Genomic DNA, 18,222 nt, shown 5'->3' with positions numbered 1-18,222 from the left:
CCAATACCTATAATTTAATAGTTAGTAATAGTTATTATTAGTTAGTTAGATATTATTTTGTAATTTCGTACTTATTTTCAGATTTTCATTCTTTTGATTTTTAGATTTTGCTTCTTAATTTCAAATTTTCAAATCTCCGAAATTTCAAATTTTCACATTTCCAAATTTTAAAAATGTTCGCAGTGTCAAATTTTCATTTTTGGAAAAATGTATTGAACTGTTTTTTGCTAATTTGAATATTTCCAAATTAACAAATTTTACACATTTTTGAAAACGAATTGCACTTTTCTAGTGGCTGTAATTGTTACTGTATTTAAACACCAAGTCCCAGCTGTCATTTTGACAGGTAGGAGTTGCCAGCAAATATGTGTAAGGGGTTGAGGGAACAGCAACAGAAAAGAAACACTGAGTATTTTACACATGCCCTATGAAATTCAGTGAGCTTTTTTGGGCACATGTAGCATGCCCAATGTATCAGCGGAGCTATTAAGCTATTGAGCTTTGTAAACAATATTTTTTTTCTCTGGAGAAGATTTGAAGAAACTGGAAAACATGTGACAAGGAACCTAACATGTTACATGACTGGAGAGTGGGAAGAAAAGCTGCCTGTGTATTAACTGCCATGTGTCTTTTTGCCCTGATATCGTGAGCGAAACCATGGAGAGGAGGGATCCTGGACTGCCGTTATCTATGTGGATGATTTTGGGAGACACTCCCTGAGGCGTCATTTGGCTTTACATTCATTTGGAGGCTAACTTATTTTTTAAGCACCAACCATCTGGGGAGTCATATTTCTCTACGCACATGTCCTTCCAATGTCCTTCTACTTCTCTTGTAGATATTTTGGGGAATATCACCATCCATTTTTCACTTCTATGGGCTTTGTTTATTCATCTACTGAACCCATATATATGATGTCACTTGTATAAGGTGTATAAGGATTTTGTTCCACTTTTTTAGATTCAACACATGTTCACAATTTTTGCTACAATTTTTTTGAGTATACTCAAAAAAATGGCAAGAAAAAAATGAGTTTGTTTAAGTAGTATCAATATAATAGTAAAAAAGCAATGGACCCACAAATCTGTACAGCTTTGTTAGGTTGCTGGTCATTTTTCTGCTTGATGTATTATGCCGCATACACACGACCGGACTTTCTGGCAGACTAGGTCCGACGGTCTTCCAGACCGACTTTCGGCAGAGTTCTGATGGACTTTCCGAATGAACAGACTTGGCCACACACAATCATACCAAGGTCCGACGGATTTGAACTTGATGACGTACAACCGGACTAGAATAAGGAAGTTCATAGCCAGTAGCCAAAAGCTTCCCTAGTGTCGGTTTTCGTCTGTCACACTAGAATACAGACGCGCGGATTTCTCCATAGGAACTGGGTCCGGCGGAGTTCCGGCGGAAAAATTTGAAACATGTTTTATTTCTAAAGTCCATTCGATTTTTGGACAGCAAAGGTCCACACAATCAAATTGTCCGACAGATTCGTTCCATTGGACCCTTGTTGTCAAAAAGTCTGGCCATGTGTATGCGGCATTAGACATTCATTTCACTGCATCACATTTAAATGGCAATTGGAACTAGGGCCTTTTCTTTTCTTTGGGGATCGCAAAACCACATTACCACTCCAAACCATAAAATAAGGACAAACTTGAAATGTCATGCTAAAACTCATGATAAATTATCACCAATAACCGGGTACCTCCCAGTGCACAAACACCTTATGCAATTGGGATGGGTACCTTCCTAAATTGGAACATTTGTATGTCTGATTCCACAGCTAAATCTAAGGGCTTGTACACATGCTTGTATACCTTTCACTAATAGAGAATTCTGCACTAATTGTCCTTCTTCAATTTTGCACTTTAGCTATGGTCACGATACTTCTTTGCACTCTTTATGATGTTACATATAATGATATTACCTCTGAAAAATTGAAATTCAATAAAAAATATCATGAACAAAAACATAGGAGAACTTGAACTTCAACAAGCTGATCTAAAGAACTGCAAATCCCAAATCCTTCTAAGCTCTTATCAGCTTCCTCATGGCTCCCTTAACATCTTTATTCCTCAGGCTATAGATCAAGGGGTTCAGCATCGGGGTGATCACTGTGTAAAATACTGACACCCGTTTGTCTGTGTCTCCTGTGACTAAATGCTCAGGTCTACCATACATAAACATGGCTGATCCATAGAAAAATACCACCACCACAAGGTGAGGAATACATGTGGAAAATGCTTTGCTTTTTCCCAAACGAATTGTCAGGACAGCGGCTATGATTCTGATGTATGATATGAGGATTAGTGAAAGTGGGATGAAAAGTACAAAGGGTATGCTAACCAGTTTTATGATGTTGATTACCGAGATGTCACTGCAAGAGAGTCGAAGCAACAGAGGGAGCTGACAGAAAAAGTGATTGATGGTGTTAGGGCCACAGAACTTTAGACTAAATGTAAAAAAAGTAACAATAGATGAAGCAATGCAACCAGTCAACCATGATATGCCAATCATACAAAAAGAGACCATTCTGTTCATGATAGTATTGTAACGCAGAGGGATGCAGATAGCAACATATCGGTCATAGGCCATGAATGCCAGAAGCAGACACTCAGTTTGTCCCATGATCAGGGAAACACAGAACTGGACAGCACAGCCAGTGAATGAAATACTCTTTTTTGGTGAAAGAAAATTTACTAACATTTTGGGTACAGTGGAGGAAGTGTAGCAGATGTCCAAGAAAGAGAGACTAGACAAGAAGATGTACATGGAGGTGTGCAAACGTTTGTCAGTCCTCACAGCCACTATTAGAAGGAAATTTCCGGTCAGTGTGGTCATGTAAACTACCAAGAAAATATGGAACAGCAGAACTTGTACTAAAGGATCCGACGAGAGTCCAAGAAGAATGAACTCAGTGACAGCGCTTTGGTTTTGGGCGTACATAATAATCACTCCAAACTGATGAGAAAATATTTTTGGTTCTTATAAAGTCATCATATGTGATAATAAATATCCAAATACTGCCATTGGTCATTGTCTGGTACATAGATCATTAAAGAAACCTTTTACCTCAGTTTTCAATAAAATAATTATGTATGAATGTCAAACCACAATTGAAATTAAATATCCCTAGCAAAAACAGTGGGCCTTTAAAGGCTTTGTACTCAAAGCAGTAACACAATCAATGTTCATAAAACATAATTTTATTACAACAAACATAAATATAAAAAGATCTTTATAAATATAAATGACCATAGATGCTTCCACAGTTTGAACAAAACACAATTAAAAGCATAGAAGAGTTCTGCAAAGGTATAACAATGGATGTGTATTGTGTATTCCTGATGGCTTAGACCAACGCGCTTTGTAGTATAAAAACTGCTTCCTCAGGGACCTCACAGGAACATCTATAAAATTGAAAAAATCACCAAAAACATGATAATCTCATAGAATACATAAACATAGACATTTTGCATAACATAGAATACACTATACCATATATACAGCTTACCACACAGTTTTCATGTGCTGGGTATGCATGAACCCCACAATATGAACAAGACCGCCAACCAAAGCGAAACCCACACCAAGACCCCCCAAAAAAGCAAGGGACCTCAATGGAGGCAGTGGGCAGCACAGGGAGGAGATGGAGCCTGCAACCAATCAACCTGCCACCAGTAAAGAGAAAATGTATTCACTATATGACACTGATTAAAATCTCCAACCTATGGAAAAAATAACCAAATTCCTCATCGATTTCATGTAAGGCTAAGCAAGATCATTACCAATTTCATAACTATCTCTCACTAAATCTCTTCCAACACCCCGCCCAGCCCAGCCCCACCTAAACCCAAGAAGTAAATCCCCTCATACTAAATGTAAAACCACTACAACCACCTTAAACACACACCCCCCCCCCCATGTATGCACCCAACCACATTGATATATATACCAGCAACAACTGTATGCATATGACAACCCCTTAGTATTTTTCAAGATGACCACATCCCTAACCATACCAACACCCTAGCCCATGCTACCCTCCATCCTAAAATGAGCCCCCCCAACAAGGAGCATCCATACAGACAACACACCCACCCACCCTACACACAACACCACATACACACCCCAGCCATCCAACCCCCAATAAACACCACACATATACATCGCCCCTATACCCACCCCACCCACAAGATCACACACACCCACTAATGATGAGTCAAACACCCCCCTGTTTGGTTCTAACTCCTAAACAGTGAAGTCTCTATTTTGAAGGCTTATATGCAAGTTATTGGCCATAAAAGGACTATGGTGGCCTGGGTACCACCCTGAGGAACATGTATCAATGCACAATGGTTTAATAAATGTTTGCTAACTATCGTTTTTAAAGGAGCAGTAATTTTAATGATGCTTAAAGTGCAACAATAAAAATGAAACATTTATTTAAATATAATGCCTGGGGGATCCCCTTAGTCTGCCCGTAAAGTGTTGCATCTGTACAATGTAAACAACCTGCTGCAGCAAAACTGACATTTCTAAAGAAAAAAAAAGGGTGTAGGGGGGATGGGAGTAAAGATAGAGAGGAATCTGACGGGGTCATCTCCTCGGTCTCCACATGTGTCTAGATTTAGAAATCAGTGTAGAGATCTGCTCAGGAGAGGTTCCTCCCATGATCATCCGTTGAGTAGGGGTAGGAAGTCCTTTGTCCCAAGTTAAAGGTATGACCTAAGTATGAGTATTAGAGGAAGTATTTCACTGGTTATTGGGGTGGGGTCGGCATGGTTTAAGGGTCTTATAATTATTCTCTTGAATCGTAACATTGAGTGAGCCTTTATGGGCTATAGTGAAAATATGTTCCCATTGTTCCTATGTTTAATCTACTTGCAGTTCCTTTTCCCAGGTGTGGCATGCCTTCCCAGATTTGGGGGAAATGGAATCAAAGAGCATGGTATGGATATTATGAAACATGTGTTGTTGAGGGTGAGGATTGGGTGCATAGAGTTTCAAATTAAGTGAAGGGGCGAGATACTGAGGATAATGTCTCGGAGGAAGTGGCAGACCTGAAAGTATATCCAGTATATCCATTAGGGGAAGGAATGCCGGCGGCGCCGCGGATATACGGCTGGATCACAGGCCGAACGGGCAGCAGAATCACCGCAGTGGCTCCACAAATGTTCCCCACGAGACTCTGCCGACCAGCGGATCGTCATCGGCCCCACCACAAAGAGCCCAGTCAAATCCAGGCCCAGGAGGGACTCTCCACACAGACCATGACCTGAACAGGCCATGGAGGTAAGCGGGGCGCACTCAGCAGCCACAGGGCAGCAATCGCAGGTGGGAGACCCCATAGCTGATTTCCCCACAGATGGCAAACCAGTGTCGGATACAGTACTCAAAGAAATGCTCCTATCACTCAGAACTTCCTTATAGACTCATTTACTCCAAGACTTAAATGAGTGCCAGTGGGAAGTGTAAAATATGGGACACAGGGTCCATATCATACAAAACAAGATGGTGGAATATACTGCGTCCTATAATACGATCATTGAAGCACACGCAGCACAGGGGGAAGAAATTGAGTGGATAAAGGACAAAATGGCGGACCTCGAAGACAGGTCAAGGAGAAACAACCTCAAAATCAGGGGCATACCTGAATCTGTTCCTCCTACTCAGCTCCTACAATTTGCCCAAACCCTGTTTTCCACTATACTACCTGAGGCTACAGCACAGGACCTCCTTGTAGACAGAAGGCCTAGGCACGTCCTACAGCAGATACACTTTTACAACATAAAGGACCAAATCCTACAAGCGGCACGGAAGCCAGGGGCAATTCCCCAGCCGTATGCCAACATCAGGCTACTGCCTGATCTATCCAGGCACACACTACAACGCCATCGCAATCCGATGACTGTTACTAAGGCTCTGAGGAACCATAAAATTTCACACAAATGGAAATACCCCGCCACATTAATAATATCTCACAATGGGAGCACTACCTCCATATCCAAGCTGGAAGACGGATTGGGTGTATTACGCCAATGGGGTATTATCTCTGACCAGCCTGCTCATCAACCACCTAACCTAGGCTTAGGCACCGTATCCAACGGCTGGCAAGTGGTATCACACAAACGTTCCTCCAAAAAACACCAGTTGAAACGCATAAATAAAACCCACGTCCACAATCAATTATCTCCGGAAGCGGAAATCTAAACCCCTCAATCACCAGTAGCAGCTACGACTGCACGAGGATATTTTTATGGATCCAATTATTACTATCTCACAGTTACTGTTTCTTGTTCTTGTTTGCTTTAACTTTTGTTTACTTGATATACACAGAATAATAGGAAATGACATGATCTTCCTTGAAGAAGCACCTACCACCACAGCAGCTCTCCAGTCCAACGCAGTCACAGTTCAGAACCAACTCCATGTGAACCGTGAGTATCCGCACGACATATCCATACAGCACACCTCTTATATACTACAATGACGATAAAAAATTTCTATTAACGCAAGAGGGCTAAACCATCCTCCCAAATGTTTTTCCTTGTGGAAAGAGGCTCACAAACATGGGACAGACATTCTTTGCGTACAAGAAACACACTTTCATTCTCAAAAATCGCCACAATGCTCACACAAGGACTATCCGCTGGTGTACATGGCCCGGTCACCTGACAGCAAATCGAGAGGTGTCCTACTCGCCTTTAGGAATTCCATATCATACCAACCCAAGGACATCATTCTTGATAAAGAGAGACGATATATCATAGCCACAGGGGACATCAATGCCAAACCGTACACGATTGTTACGCTATATGCCCCTAATTCGCACCAACTACGCTTTGTCAGAAGAGTCCTCTGTAAAGCTAAGTCAGTGAATTATGGTAACCTTCTGGTATGTGGGGACTTTAACGCGACATCAGACCCTATAATGGATACCTCAGCAGGGAAATCAAACAGATCCCAGTCTCTACGATCCTTGCTTCACAAAGAGGAACTATATGACACTTAGAGATGCCTACATACTAACGAAAGAGACTACACCTATTTTTCTGGTAGACATGGCTCATACTCTCGTATTGATGTGTTCCTGACCGATCAATGGCTGTTACAAAACATAGCTGTGACCGCAATCCATGATATCACGTGGTCTGACCACGCTGTCATATCTATGACCATCAGGGAACAGGGGTCTCCTCCTCACACCCCATCTGGCGCTGCAACAGAAAAATTATTCAGGAACAAAACAACCAGGGGATAATTTCCCAACACCTTAAAAATTACTTCATAGATAATTCAGATTCGGTCACCAACCCCTCCCTTGTATCGAATGCGCATAAAGCATACATGCGAGGCATATTAATACAAATAGGAGCCAGAGACAAAAAAGAGGGTCCACCAATTCCAAAAATGACTAGGTGTACTACATGAATTAGAATCCCAAAATAAGAAAAATCCCTCAACACATCTAAGTACTAAAATAACTTCCCTTAGAGAGGATCTGCGGACACACATCACACAACAGTACGACAGACATCTCAATTGTCTGAAACTGAACTACTATGCCAATGCCAACAGAGCAGGCACATACCTAGCGAACAGACTGAATGTAGCAAGGACAAAATGCAGAATAGCATGCCTACTCCATCCCACTACATCACATAAGATATCCAACCCTCAAGACATAGCAAACCAATTTGCGGAATACTACAACGCCCTGTACAATCTACATAAAGACCCGGTCCACAACCCACTACAGACAAAATTCAAACGTTCTTACAAAAACTCAACTTACCATCCCTTTCAGCTGACCAACTAAATGTACTCAATGCACCTATCACGCCCCTAGAGGTAGAACGCACAATACAGTCACTACCAAATGGGAAATCTCCTGGTCCAGATGGTTTTTCCAATGAATATTTCAAATTATTCCAATCTATACTCTAATCCCGCCTCTCCAAATCTCCTATTCTACCCCAAGAAATGTTAAAAGCACACATAGTAACTTTACCAAAACCGGGGAAAGACGCTAATACTCCTGTAAACTTTAGGCCCATCTCTCTTATCAATACCGATACCAAATTCTACGCTAAACTATTAGCAAAAAGACTGGCTACCACCCTGCCTTTACGTATCAAGCACGATCAGATGGGCTTTGTGAGGGGGAGACAGACCTCAGATGCAACGAGCAGAATTATAAATATGATATACCATGCTGAAAAAACTCGAACGCCTTCTCTGCTCCTTTTGTTGGATGCGGAGAAGGCGTTTAATAGAGTACATTGGATCTATATGGAAAAAGTATTAACTAAGTTTGGTTTCACAGGTAACATAATGAACACCATTCTAGCATTATATTCTGCACCATCTGCACAGGTTTACTCTGCAGGTTTCCTATCAACACCCTTCACAATCTCCAATGGAACCAGACAAGGGTGCCCCCTATCTTCAACAATCTTTAACTTGATGATTGAACCTCTGGCCGAGGCCATGTATTCCCACCCTATGATTACAGGCTTCCAGTTTGGCTCTAGTAAACATGCCATCAACCTATTTGCGGACAATGTTGTATTGTTATTATTGAACCCACGCTTATCTCTACCAGCAGTCCATAATATACTTACATACTTTTTAGAGATCTCATATTACAAAGTCAACTTTCATAAATCCGTAATTTTAGACCTAGGAACACCTCCTAATCTCAAAGCAGCCTTGCAAAACCAACTCCCTTATGCATGGAGTCTGGGTAACATTACCTACTTGGGTATAACCATCACAAGTAGAACATCTGAACTTGTGAAAGCAAATCTCCCTCCGCTAATTGCCAAACTGGAAGCCCAACTCAAAGGTATCTCAAAAACAGAAGTTTCCTGTATGGGTAGTATTTCTGCATACAAAATTATGATACTACCGCAAATATTGTACTTCTTCCGTACATTGTTAATACGCATCCCCCATAAACACATTAAAAAGCTATCAGACTTGGGACTTGAGAGCCAGGTGTTCACGGAATAATCTCACGTCCCACAAACAGGTGGGAAAGGGCGGGGCTATTAGATGTATATGACTACCTGTGGGTGATGCGAGCTGACCAAATTAAATATTGGTTACAGAAAGAGGACTTACCACTTTGGGTGGAAATAGAAAAGGATATAGCCCCAACTAAAGACCTTCAATTACTACTCCTGGGGGATAGGTGGATGAAGTGGAACATAAGAAAGCTGTCAACCCCGATGCAATCCTCCATTACAACACGGAGGTTCCTCCTTGATCATAATAGCAAAGACACGCAAGACACGGACATAAAGCTACCTATAGAAATGTTAGAAGCCAAAATCCCAATGCTGACGGTTTCAGACTTAATAGACAAGGGGATAACATCCATAACTGACCTCTACGAAGGTACTAGACACAAACCTGCACATCAGGTCATGGCTCAATATAACCTTAGGAAAGATAAACTGTTCAAATGTACACAAATAACACATTTCCACCACCGCCAATCATTGCTCTTCCGAGAAGGATATGGCAGTTATATTTGACAGCCACACACTCCACCAAAGGTATATCCTTTTTCTACACATTTCAAGACAAATTATCTTTCACCAAAACCAAAGCAATGGAAAAGTGGGAAACAGATCTAGGGATCTGCTTCTCTGCTTTCCAATGGAAATATACATTTAAAGAAATCCACAAGTCCTCCCACTGTGTAAAACACTGGGAATTGTCAATTAAAATGGCAAACCGGTGGTACTACACACCACTCTAGCTACTTATTTCCCTGGTAGATATTCAAACCGCTAGAGACAATGTGGACATACAGGAAATTTAATGCACATGTTTTGGCACTGTCCAAACATAAAAAGTCTATGGAACCAAGTTTTCAAGCTGATCTCATAACTTACACTCACAATTACAGCACCAGACCCAGCTTTAGCCCTGCTACACCTAAACATAGACACATTTCATAGCAACTTTAGGTCAATCATTACCCACATACTCCTAGAAACACGAGCATTGATACTATGTATCGGAAATCTGACAAAACCACAAACATCTCGGACGTCATAACAGCGGTGCATAGGAATTATACGCTTGAAAGGCTCATAGCTTCCAATGCCTTGAAATGCAGTAAGTTTGATGAATCAATTATAACGTGTGGAAGAACAAAAAGTTAAGCTGCAATACTACGTTGAACTTAAGAGTGTATATCAGTTTCTGTGTTATACAATATTCTACATACTTTGTATTCTGTTTATACTGTAACCAATTTTTCTATTTCTTTTAAAAAACATCAATAAAAATGTATTGCAAAAAATAAAAATAAAAAATAAGAGCATTTTTCCTTTAGGGCCTGAGAGGTGTGGCAGGAAAGGATCCAAGGTGTAAACCATAGTGATAGAGATGAGAAAGAGACTTCTAAGCTGCCCCAGTCCTTGAGACGGTTGTGTATCATCCAGTCTACAATCTTGGAGAGGTGGCAAGCTCGATAGTAATTCCTAAGGCAGAGGAAGCCAATTTATTTTGTTTTTGATTTAGTTCTTTGCGCAAAGCTTATCCTGCAGTGTTTTTGTTTCCATAAGAATCTTACAAAAAAATCTTCAATGGCAACTAATAGACTGTCTTTGCCGTTTATACGTCTGAAAGTAAGTCATCAGGAGCTTAATTGTTTGCAGAATATATAAGATGCTGGGGAGAATATTCATCTTTAGGATAGCTGCGTGGTTGGGCCCAATTTGGACAATTTCACTTAGGGGTGAACTCACTTTTGTTGCCAGAAATTTAGACAATGGATGTGCGTTGAGTTATTTTAAGGGGACAGCAAATTTACACTGTTATACAAGCTGTATACTCACTACTTTGCATTGTAGCAAAGTGTCATTTCTTCAGTGTTGTCACATGAAAAGATAGAATAAAATATATACAAAAATGTGAGGGGTGCACTCACTTTTGTGAGATACTGTATATACTGTATATATATTAGCTTACAAGTGCTAAGGTGATTCACTAAACTATTTCTATGCAGGGAGTCACGTTTGTCACTAATGCTGCTTCCCTGATTTGGAATGCAAATATGCATTTTTTTGTTTACTCTCCATTACATAGAGGGAGGGGAACTAGTGGTTTCTTGAAAATAGCATGGAACTGACATAAGATTGTTTATGCTTTCAAGTCATCTTACAAAAGCGATACGGATAATTAAATTCTGTCAAAATCAACAGGTATTTACTTGTGTTACTTGCTTAAAATACTCTTATGCCGCGTACACACGATCGGAAATTCCGCCACCTAAAGTCAGATGAGAACTTTTGGTCGGTAAATGCGACCGTGTGTATGCTCCATCGGACTTTTGCTGGCCGAATTCCAGCCAGCAAAAGATTGGGAGCAGGTTCTCAATTTTTTGGTCGGAAAAAGTTAGGATTAGAAATTCCGATTGTCTGTACAAATTCCTACTCATGCTCAGAAACAATTTGACGCATGTTCGGAAGCATTGAATTTAATTTTCTTGGCTCGTCATAGTGTTGTACATGACCGCGTTCTTTACAGTTGAAAGTTCAGCAAACATTTGTGTGACCATGTGTATGCAAGCCAAGCTTGAGCGTAATTCCGTCTGAAAAAACATCCAAGATTTTTCTGACGAAAAATCCACTTGTGTGTACGCGGCATAAGTCTAAATAATAAAAGCAATGCAGTAATCATATCTAAATATTGATAGTCTGCTATAAATATCAAATTTTTGATCTCTATCCAAAAATAACAAGAAAAAAATGAGTAGTTCATTAAAAGATAGAATAACAAAACCATATATTACTGCAATATTCACCTTCGATCCAGAAATTTCCAAAGTCCCAAAAGGTCTGGTATGGACTGAGGGGGACCCCACACCGTCTTTTTCTTTCTTTTTTTTTAAATAGCCAGGTTTCGGCAATTGCAAACGTGAGTAAATTTAAATGTGATTTGACTTTTCTTTTTTTTCTTTAGATATGTTATTTTTGCTGCAGCACGTTCTATACATGCTACATGCTGACTTTACAGGCAGACTAAGGGGACCCCCAGGCACTATATTTACCCACTTGAGGACCAGCTGCCCCAGTTAGATGGCTGCCATTGTAGCTGTACGTCAGCCATTTTAAAAGCACTAGGGGTGTGACTACGAAGCTGATGCGCGTGCCCGGCGGTCGCGATGTCCGCCGGGCACCCACGATCACTCCTGAAAGAGACAGAACATAAGTCTGTCAATGTAAACAGCCCATTCTGTCAACAGTTGAGGAGAATGTTGTTCATACTGAACAGTGACCGGTCTCCTCCCCCAGGCTGTCCCATCCCCCACAGGACGCACACTTAACCCCTTGATCTCCCCTTGGTGTTAACCCCTTCCCTGCCAGTGACATTTATACAGTAATCAGTGGCTCTTTATACCACTGATCGCTATATAAATAATGGTCCCAAAAAAGTGTCAAAAGTGACTGATCTGTCTGCTGTAATGTTGCAGTCCCGATAGAAATTTCTGATCACCTCCATTACTAGTAAAAAATAATAATGATAATAGTGCCATAAATCTATTCCCTATTTTGTAGATGTTATACCTTTTGTGCAAACCAATCAATATACACTTATTGCGATTTTTTTACCAAAAATAAATAGAACAATAAATATCGGCCTAAACTAATGTAGAAATTTGTTTTTTACAAACTTTTTTGCAGTTATTTATTATAGCAAAAAGTAAAAACATTTTTTTTTTTTTAATTTGTCGCTCCTTTTTTGTTTATAGTGCAAAAAATAAAAACCTCAGAGGTGATCAAATACCAACAAAAGAAAGCTCTATTTGTGGCGGAAAAAGGACGTACATTTTGATCGGTACATCAGCGCACGATCGCGCAATTGTCAGTTAAAGTGACACAGTGCCATATCGCAAAAAATGGTCTGGTCATTAAGGGTGCAAATCTTCTGGGGCTGAAGTGGTTAAAGGAATTTTTTCATTTTATTCTTGCAATTTAAGCATCATTAAAATCACTGTTCCTTTAAAAACAATATGTTTTAATGTTTTTTGCCCCCCCCCCCCCCCCAGGGCATTACATGGACCCCCATACCCCTTTTATGGCCAATTACTTGCATATAAGCCTTCAAAATGCACACTTATGATTTCTCATGTTTGCCCCCTATAGACTTCAATGGAGTTTGCATTTCGGGGCAGAACTTTTCCCCTGTTTGGGAGTTCTGCTGCAAACCAAACAGGGGGGTGTTCGGCCCAACTACTGATTTCTCCACTTGTGTTACTTCTCCTTCTCACAATACAATCCAGCAATTCTGGATTCGATTTGGATCCTTTAACTGTTTGAATTTAAAAAAATGCATGTAATGATGTATTATTGATTGCGTAGCTGCCTTCATTTCTGTCATATATATATATATATATATATATATATATATATATATGCCTAGAGTTTAGTTTTAAATTGTTCTCTGTGCCATAGACAGTTTGTGCTAAGAGAATCTTCTTGTACTTTGCTTGCATCACATGTACTCTGACACCTATCCTGACATTTATCAAAAAACATAGTTAATGCAGAACTCCGGGCAAAAATTATAGGTGGGATATCAGCGATCATTCTCATATACAATACCTGACACAGCCAGAGATCCCTGCTGTGTCATACAAGTGATTTCTGATAATAATCCCCCATCTACACTGGTGGTCCTTGAAATGTGGTCCCCGACATGTGGTCCCTGACAGGTGGTCCCTGGCATGTGGTCCTTGACTGGTGGTCCCTGACATGGTGGTCCCTGAACATGTGGTCCCTGGACATGGACCAGCAGCACTGGTGGTCCCTGTACATGGTGGTCCCTGACATTTGGCACTGGTGGTCCCTGACATTCGACACTGGCGGTCCCTGACATTCGACACTGGCAGTCCCTGATAAGCTGCACTGGGTGGCACTGACACATGCCACTGGTTTGCATTAATATTAAATGCATTAAATTAATATTATATTAATATGCCTATATATTAAAAATGCTTTGTATTTATAAGGCTGTAACCTATCATATTGTGTGTTATGTATGGCTTGCTGGCTACAGAATGAGGGGTGTGATTTATGTTGAAGTGGGCGAGTTCACATTTACATGTACAAGCCTAGTGTACCCCACATTCACTCCAATCCCCCCAAGGATTCATGGGAAATGTAGATTGATTACAGTTTAGAGAGAGAGAGAAGAGAATATAATGTAATCCCTGTTCTAACACCTCCTCCTTGCCAGAAAAGATTCAGCATTTTTTGAATCACAGAGCTAACTTTCTGAAAACTCAATCAGTCGTTTCTCTTAAACAGTAAGAAATTTCACAAGTGTAATAGCTGTTTAGTGTTTTGTAGGGGGGGGGGGGGGGTACTAATAGGGGATTTAGAGTTCTGCTTTAAAGCTTTGCTAAATATTTTCTACAGTATGCATAGCAATTTTTTTTTTTTTTTTTTTTTAGAATTTAAAAAATCTTTGTGTGATAACGACCTCTAATTAACCTAATTAACCTTTTGTAATTATAGGAAAAGTACAAGTCTACAAGTTTGTTTGCAACCATTGGGGTACATATGGCTAAAGTCTATCTGTTTTTCAAAAGTTTAATTAATATTAATTAAAATTAATATTTAAAATTACCTGAAGATCTGCTATTGTGAATAATAAATTATTACTGACAGACTTATTTTAGAAATAGATAGCAAATGATTCAAAATGCTGTTAAGCTTACTTTCCTTTAACATGAAATACTAATAAAAATAATGATAATTATAACAATAATAATTCTGCTCATAATTGTTCCTTTTGTCTTGATATTTCAATAAATGATGTCATGAGAGCATTGCCTCTCTGCTGATTGCACTATCTGGTAACAATACATGGATTAAAGAGGCTTTTATATTAGTATTCAGCATCTCATGAGTGTGTTTTGATTAGTTCCCCAAAGTCATATTGCGGTGTATTTTTTGCATATTGGGGAATTGATTAACACTTGCTATAAAATGTACAAACATTTTGTAAACAAAATCATTAGCTTTAAAGAAAACATATATATATATATATATATATATATATATATATATATATATATATATATATATATATATATATATACATATATATATATATATATATATATATATATATACATATATATATATATATATATATACATATATATATATATATATATATATATACATATATATATATATATATATATATATATATATATATATATATATATATATTGGGCAAAAATATACCGGTTATTAAAAGTGTGACATAAAAATATGTCTAAAGCCAATGATTTTTTTTTATCGAGCGGGGAAGTGGTAAACAACTTTCAGGTTTATTTTTCCACTGATGTTTAATTTTTATTATTATTATTATTATTATTATTATTATAATACACGATTTATATTGCGCCAACAGTTTATGCAGCACTTTACAATGTATGGGGAGGAACAACACAATTACAGTGCAGTTCAATACAAAAGGTACAGGAGGGCCCTGCTCGTAGAGCTTACATTCTAAAGGGAGTGAGGTGGTGGTACAAAAGGTAAAAGCTGCAGAGAATGATTTGATGGGGGGTGTTGTTCCCATTGGAAGATTTCACCTCTATTCCTGTTTTGGTGGCAGGTAAAATGTTGGAATTTTCTTTACTTTTGCCCCGTACACACGGATTTTTCGTCGTAAAAATCTTGGATGTTTTTTCCCGATGGAATTCCGCTCAAGCTTGGCTTGCATACACACGGTCACACAAAAGTTCACTGAACTTTCGACCATCAAAAATGTGGTGATGTACAACACTACAACAAGTCGAGAAAATTAAGTTCAGTGCTTCCGAGCCTGCATCAAATTTTTTCTGAACATGAGTAGGAATTTTGCGTGTTGGAATTGCTACAGACAATCGGAATTTGCGATCTGAACTTTTTCCAACCTGCTCTCAATCTTTTGCTGGCTGGAATTCGGCCAGCAAAAGTCCGATGGAGCATACACACGGTCGCATTTTCTGACCAAAAGCTCTCATCAGTTTTTTGCTGGCCGAATTTCCGATCATGTGTACGCATCATTATTCCAATTGGCACTGGAAATCATGACAATTAGAAAGACTGAATGTCCTTAACTGGGACACAGAAAGTAATGAACTCCTGATAGGGGGTCTAACCTCTTCCACTTTTTTCAAAACGAAAAAAGTTTTGCATTTAATTATACTTTAGGCTCTAAAAGAGCAAACCTTTGTTAAGATCAGATTACCACTACTTGACCCATAGCCTCCACCTTTATGGACACTTTGGAGTTTATTTACTAAAGCTGGAGAGTGCAAAATCAGGCTCATGTCTGCGTAGCAGCCAATCAGCTTCTAACATCAGTTTGTTCAATTAAACTTTTTCAATAAAACCTGGAAAACGACTGGTTTCTGCGCAGAAGTGAGTGTGATTTTGCACTCCAGCTATAAATAAACACCTTTATGTACATGCACTAGTACTCAGGTAGGTGTCATTTCTTGTCTTTACAAGAAGGCTGCTCTTTAGTGACAGTGCCTAAGATGTTTTCTTGAGAGTAATAAGAGCTGAGCATCAAAACTAAAACTTAGAAACAAATATATGCAGTTGTCAGGAACACAGCACTGGTCAGAACATGTAAAAGAAAAGCTTGGTCAAAATATAAAAGAAGTCAGATTTGGGCAAGCAGCTTTAAGGAGGTAGCAGGGTGTATACAAAATGTGAGCAGGAAATACTAAGATGAAGGCAACCTGCGAGAGAGAGTCAGGAATAAAGCATGATGGAACTAGAACATTAGACCTCTGATTTCACTGCCCCACAGCAGATAGATTGAACTGATATACACATTCTACCTAGCATACATTGCTGAACACTTCCATAAATCCCAGTTTCACTATCTAAGAAGGTTCTTCCCTGCCCCTGGATAAACTTCTCCCTCTGCAGGTTTTCTCCCTGACCAGAGCCCCTACCCAACCTCACTACTCTCTCCTTCATCCAACAGAAAGACTCCAGTCCTCCTACCTAACTTATACATTCCTTGACCCCCCAAACGTCTTCCTTTACTCTGTCCCCCTCAACCCCTCCATACTCTCTCCCCCCTTACCGCTACTTATTCTTTCCTCTCCAGTTCCCACCGTTCTGGGTCTTTTCACACTCTGACCTACTCTACCCACCGCAATCAACCACACTGAAGAGACCTCCAGGAACTAAACCAACAGCAATGAAACTAGCATTGCTCAATTCACATGGCCTGAAGGTCCCAGAAAAAAAGGTCACAGTTACTGCTGTTAATGCTACAGGCAGATGTAGTTTTTCTACAGAAAACTCAGTTTCATTCCAACTGTATTCTGAAATAGCTAACCACCATTACATGGTAGCACACCACGCCACAAATAACCTAGCTAAAACCAAAGGGGTCTCTATCTTCATCTCCCCCTACAAATATCAGCCTCTTTGGCAGACAAGGATGGCATATTTCTATTTATAAAGGGCACATTATACAACAAACCAATTTCTCTGGCAAATATCTACTGTTCAAACAGAAAACAGGTAGCCTTTATCAACTCAGTAATTACTCAGTTGGCCCAGACAGGGATCTTAATACTAGGAGATTTCAATGCTCCTCTCAACTCTATTCTAGACACGTCGGCTGGCACCTCTTCTCTACCCTTTAAGACCTTAAGGCGCTTAAAACTCCACCTTCAAGACCTTCTATTACATGATACTTGGCACATTCTCATCCCAAACACCCAAGATCACACATATTTTTCCTCCCCGCATAGCTCCCACTCCAGAATGTACAATTTATTCCTATCTCCATTGAACCTCTACATGCTTCTGCAAGCCACAATAGAACCAATGCTCATATCCGACCATAACCCAATCACAATATTCCTGGCTTTCCCTGAGATTAAAACCTCCTTCCAACATCGGGTATCTAGATGCCTTTTTACTGACAGACAAAGCAATCATTTCTAAACTATCTACATCTCTTCAGAACTACTTCTTGTTAAATTTTAACATAGAGGTAATTACCAATAACCATCTGGGAGGCACATATATGTGTCATGCCACTGCATTTGCGGTCCACTACAGGAAAGAAGGACAACATCTCATCAACACTTTAGAACTTTAGAGGCAGCACATAAATGTTCACATGAAGAACACACTCTTCAAGACCTCATAAAAA

General features: G+C 39.6%; 1 protein-coding gene across 1 annotated transcript; it reads right to left on the bottom strand.

The window, feature by feature from the left end:
* Positions 1-42: 42 nt before the first annotated feature.
* LOC143990316 (olfactory receptor 13D1-like) lies at positions 43-14,879 on the bottom strand. Its single transcript, XM_077490368.1, has 2 exons — positions 14,665-14,879; positions 43-3,419 (listed from the first exon to the last, which is right to left on the bottom strand). Exon 2 carries the CDS (start codon positions 2,953-2,955, stop codon positions 2,038-2,040), a length of 918 nt encoding a protein of 305 aa, XP_077346494.1. The 5' UTR covers positions 2,956-3,419; positions 14,665-14,879; the 3' UTR covers positions 43-2,037.
* Between the last annotated feature and the right edge of the window lie 3,343 nt (positions 14,880-18,222).

Source organism: Lithobates pipiens, unplaced genomic scaffold (assembly GCF_037356315.1).
Source record: "Lithobates pipiens isolate NorthernLeopardFrog02 unplaced genomic scaffold, aLitPip1_a1.2 Scaffold_18, whole genome shotgun sequence".
NCBI classification, from domain to species: Eukaryota; Metazoa; Chordata; class Amphibia; order Anura; family Ranidae; genus Lithobates; species Lithobates pipiens.
This window is presented reverse-complemented; position numbering and strand designations above follow the sequence as displayed.

Bases quoted from the DNA above. Each gene is read 5' to 3' on its own strand.
- LOC143990316 (XM_077490368.1), bottom strand. From the start codon at position 2,955: ATGTACGCCCAAAACCAAAGCGCTGTCACTGAGTTCATTCTTCTTGGA.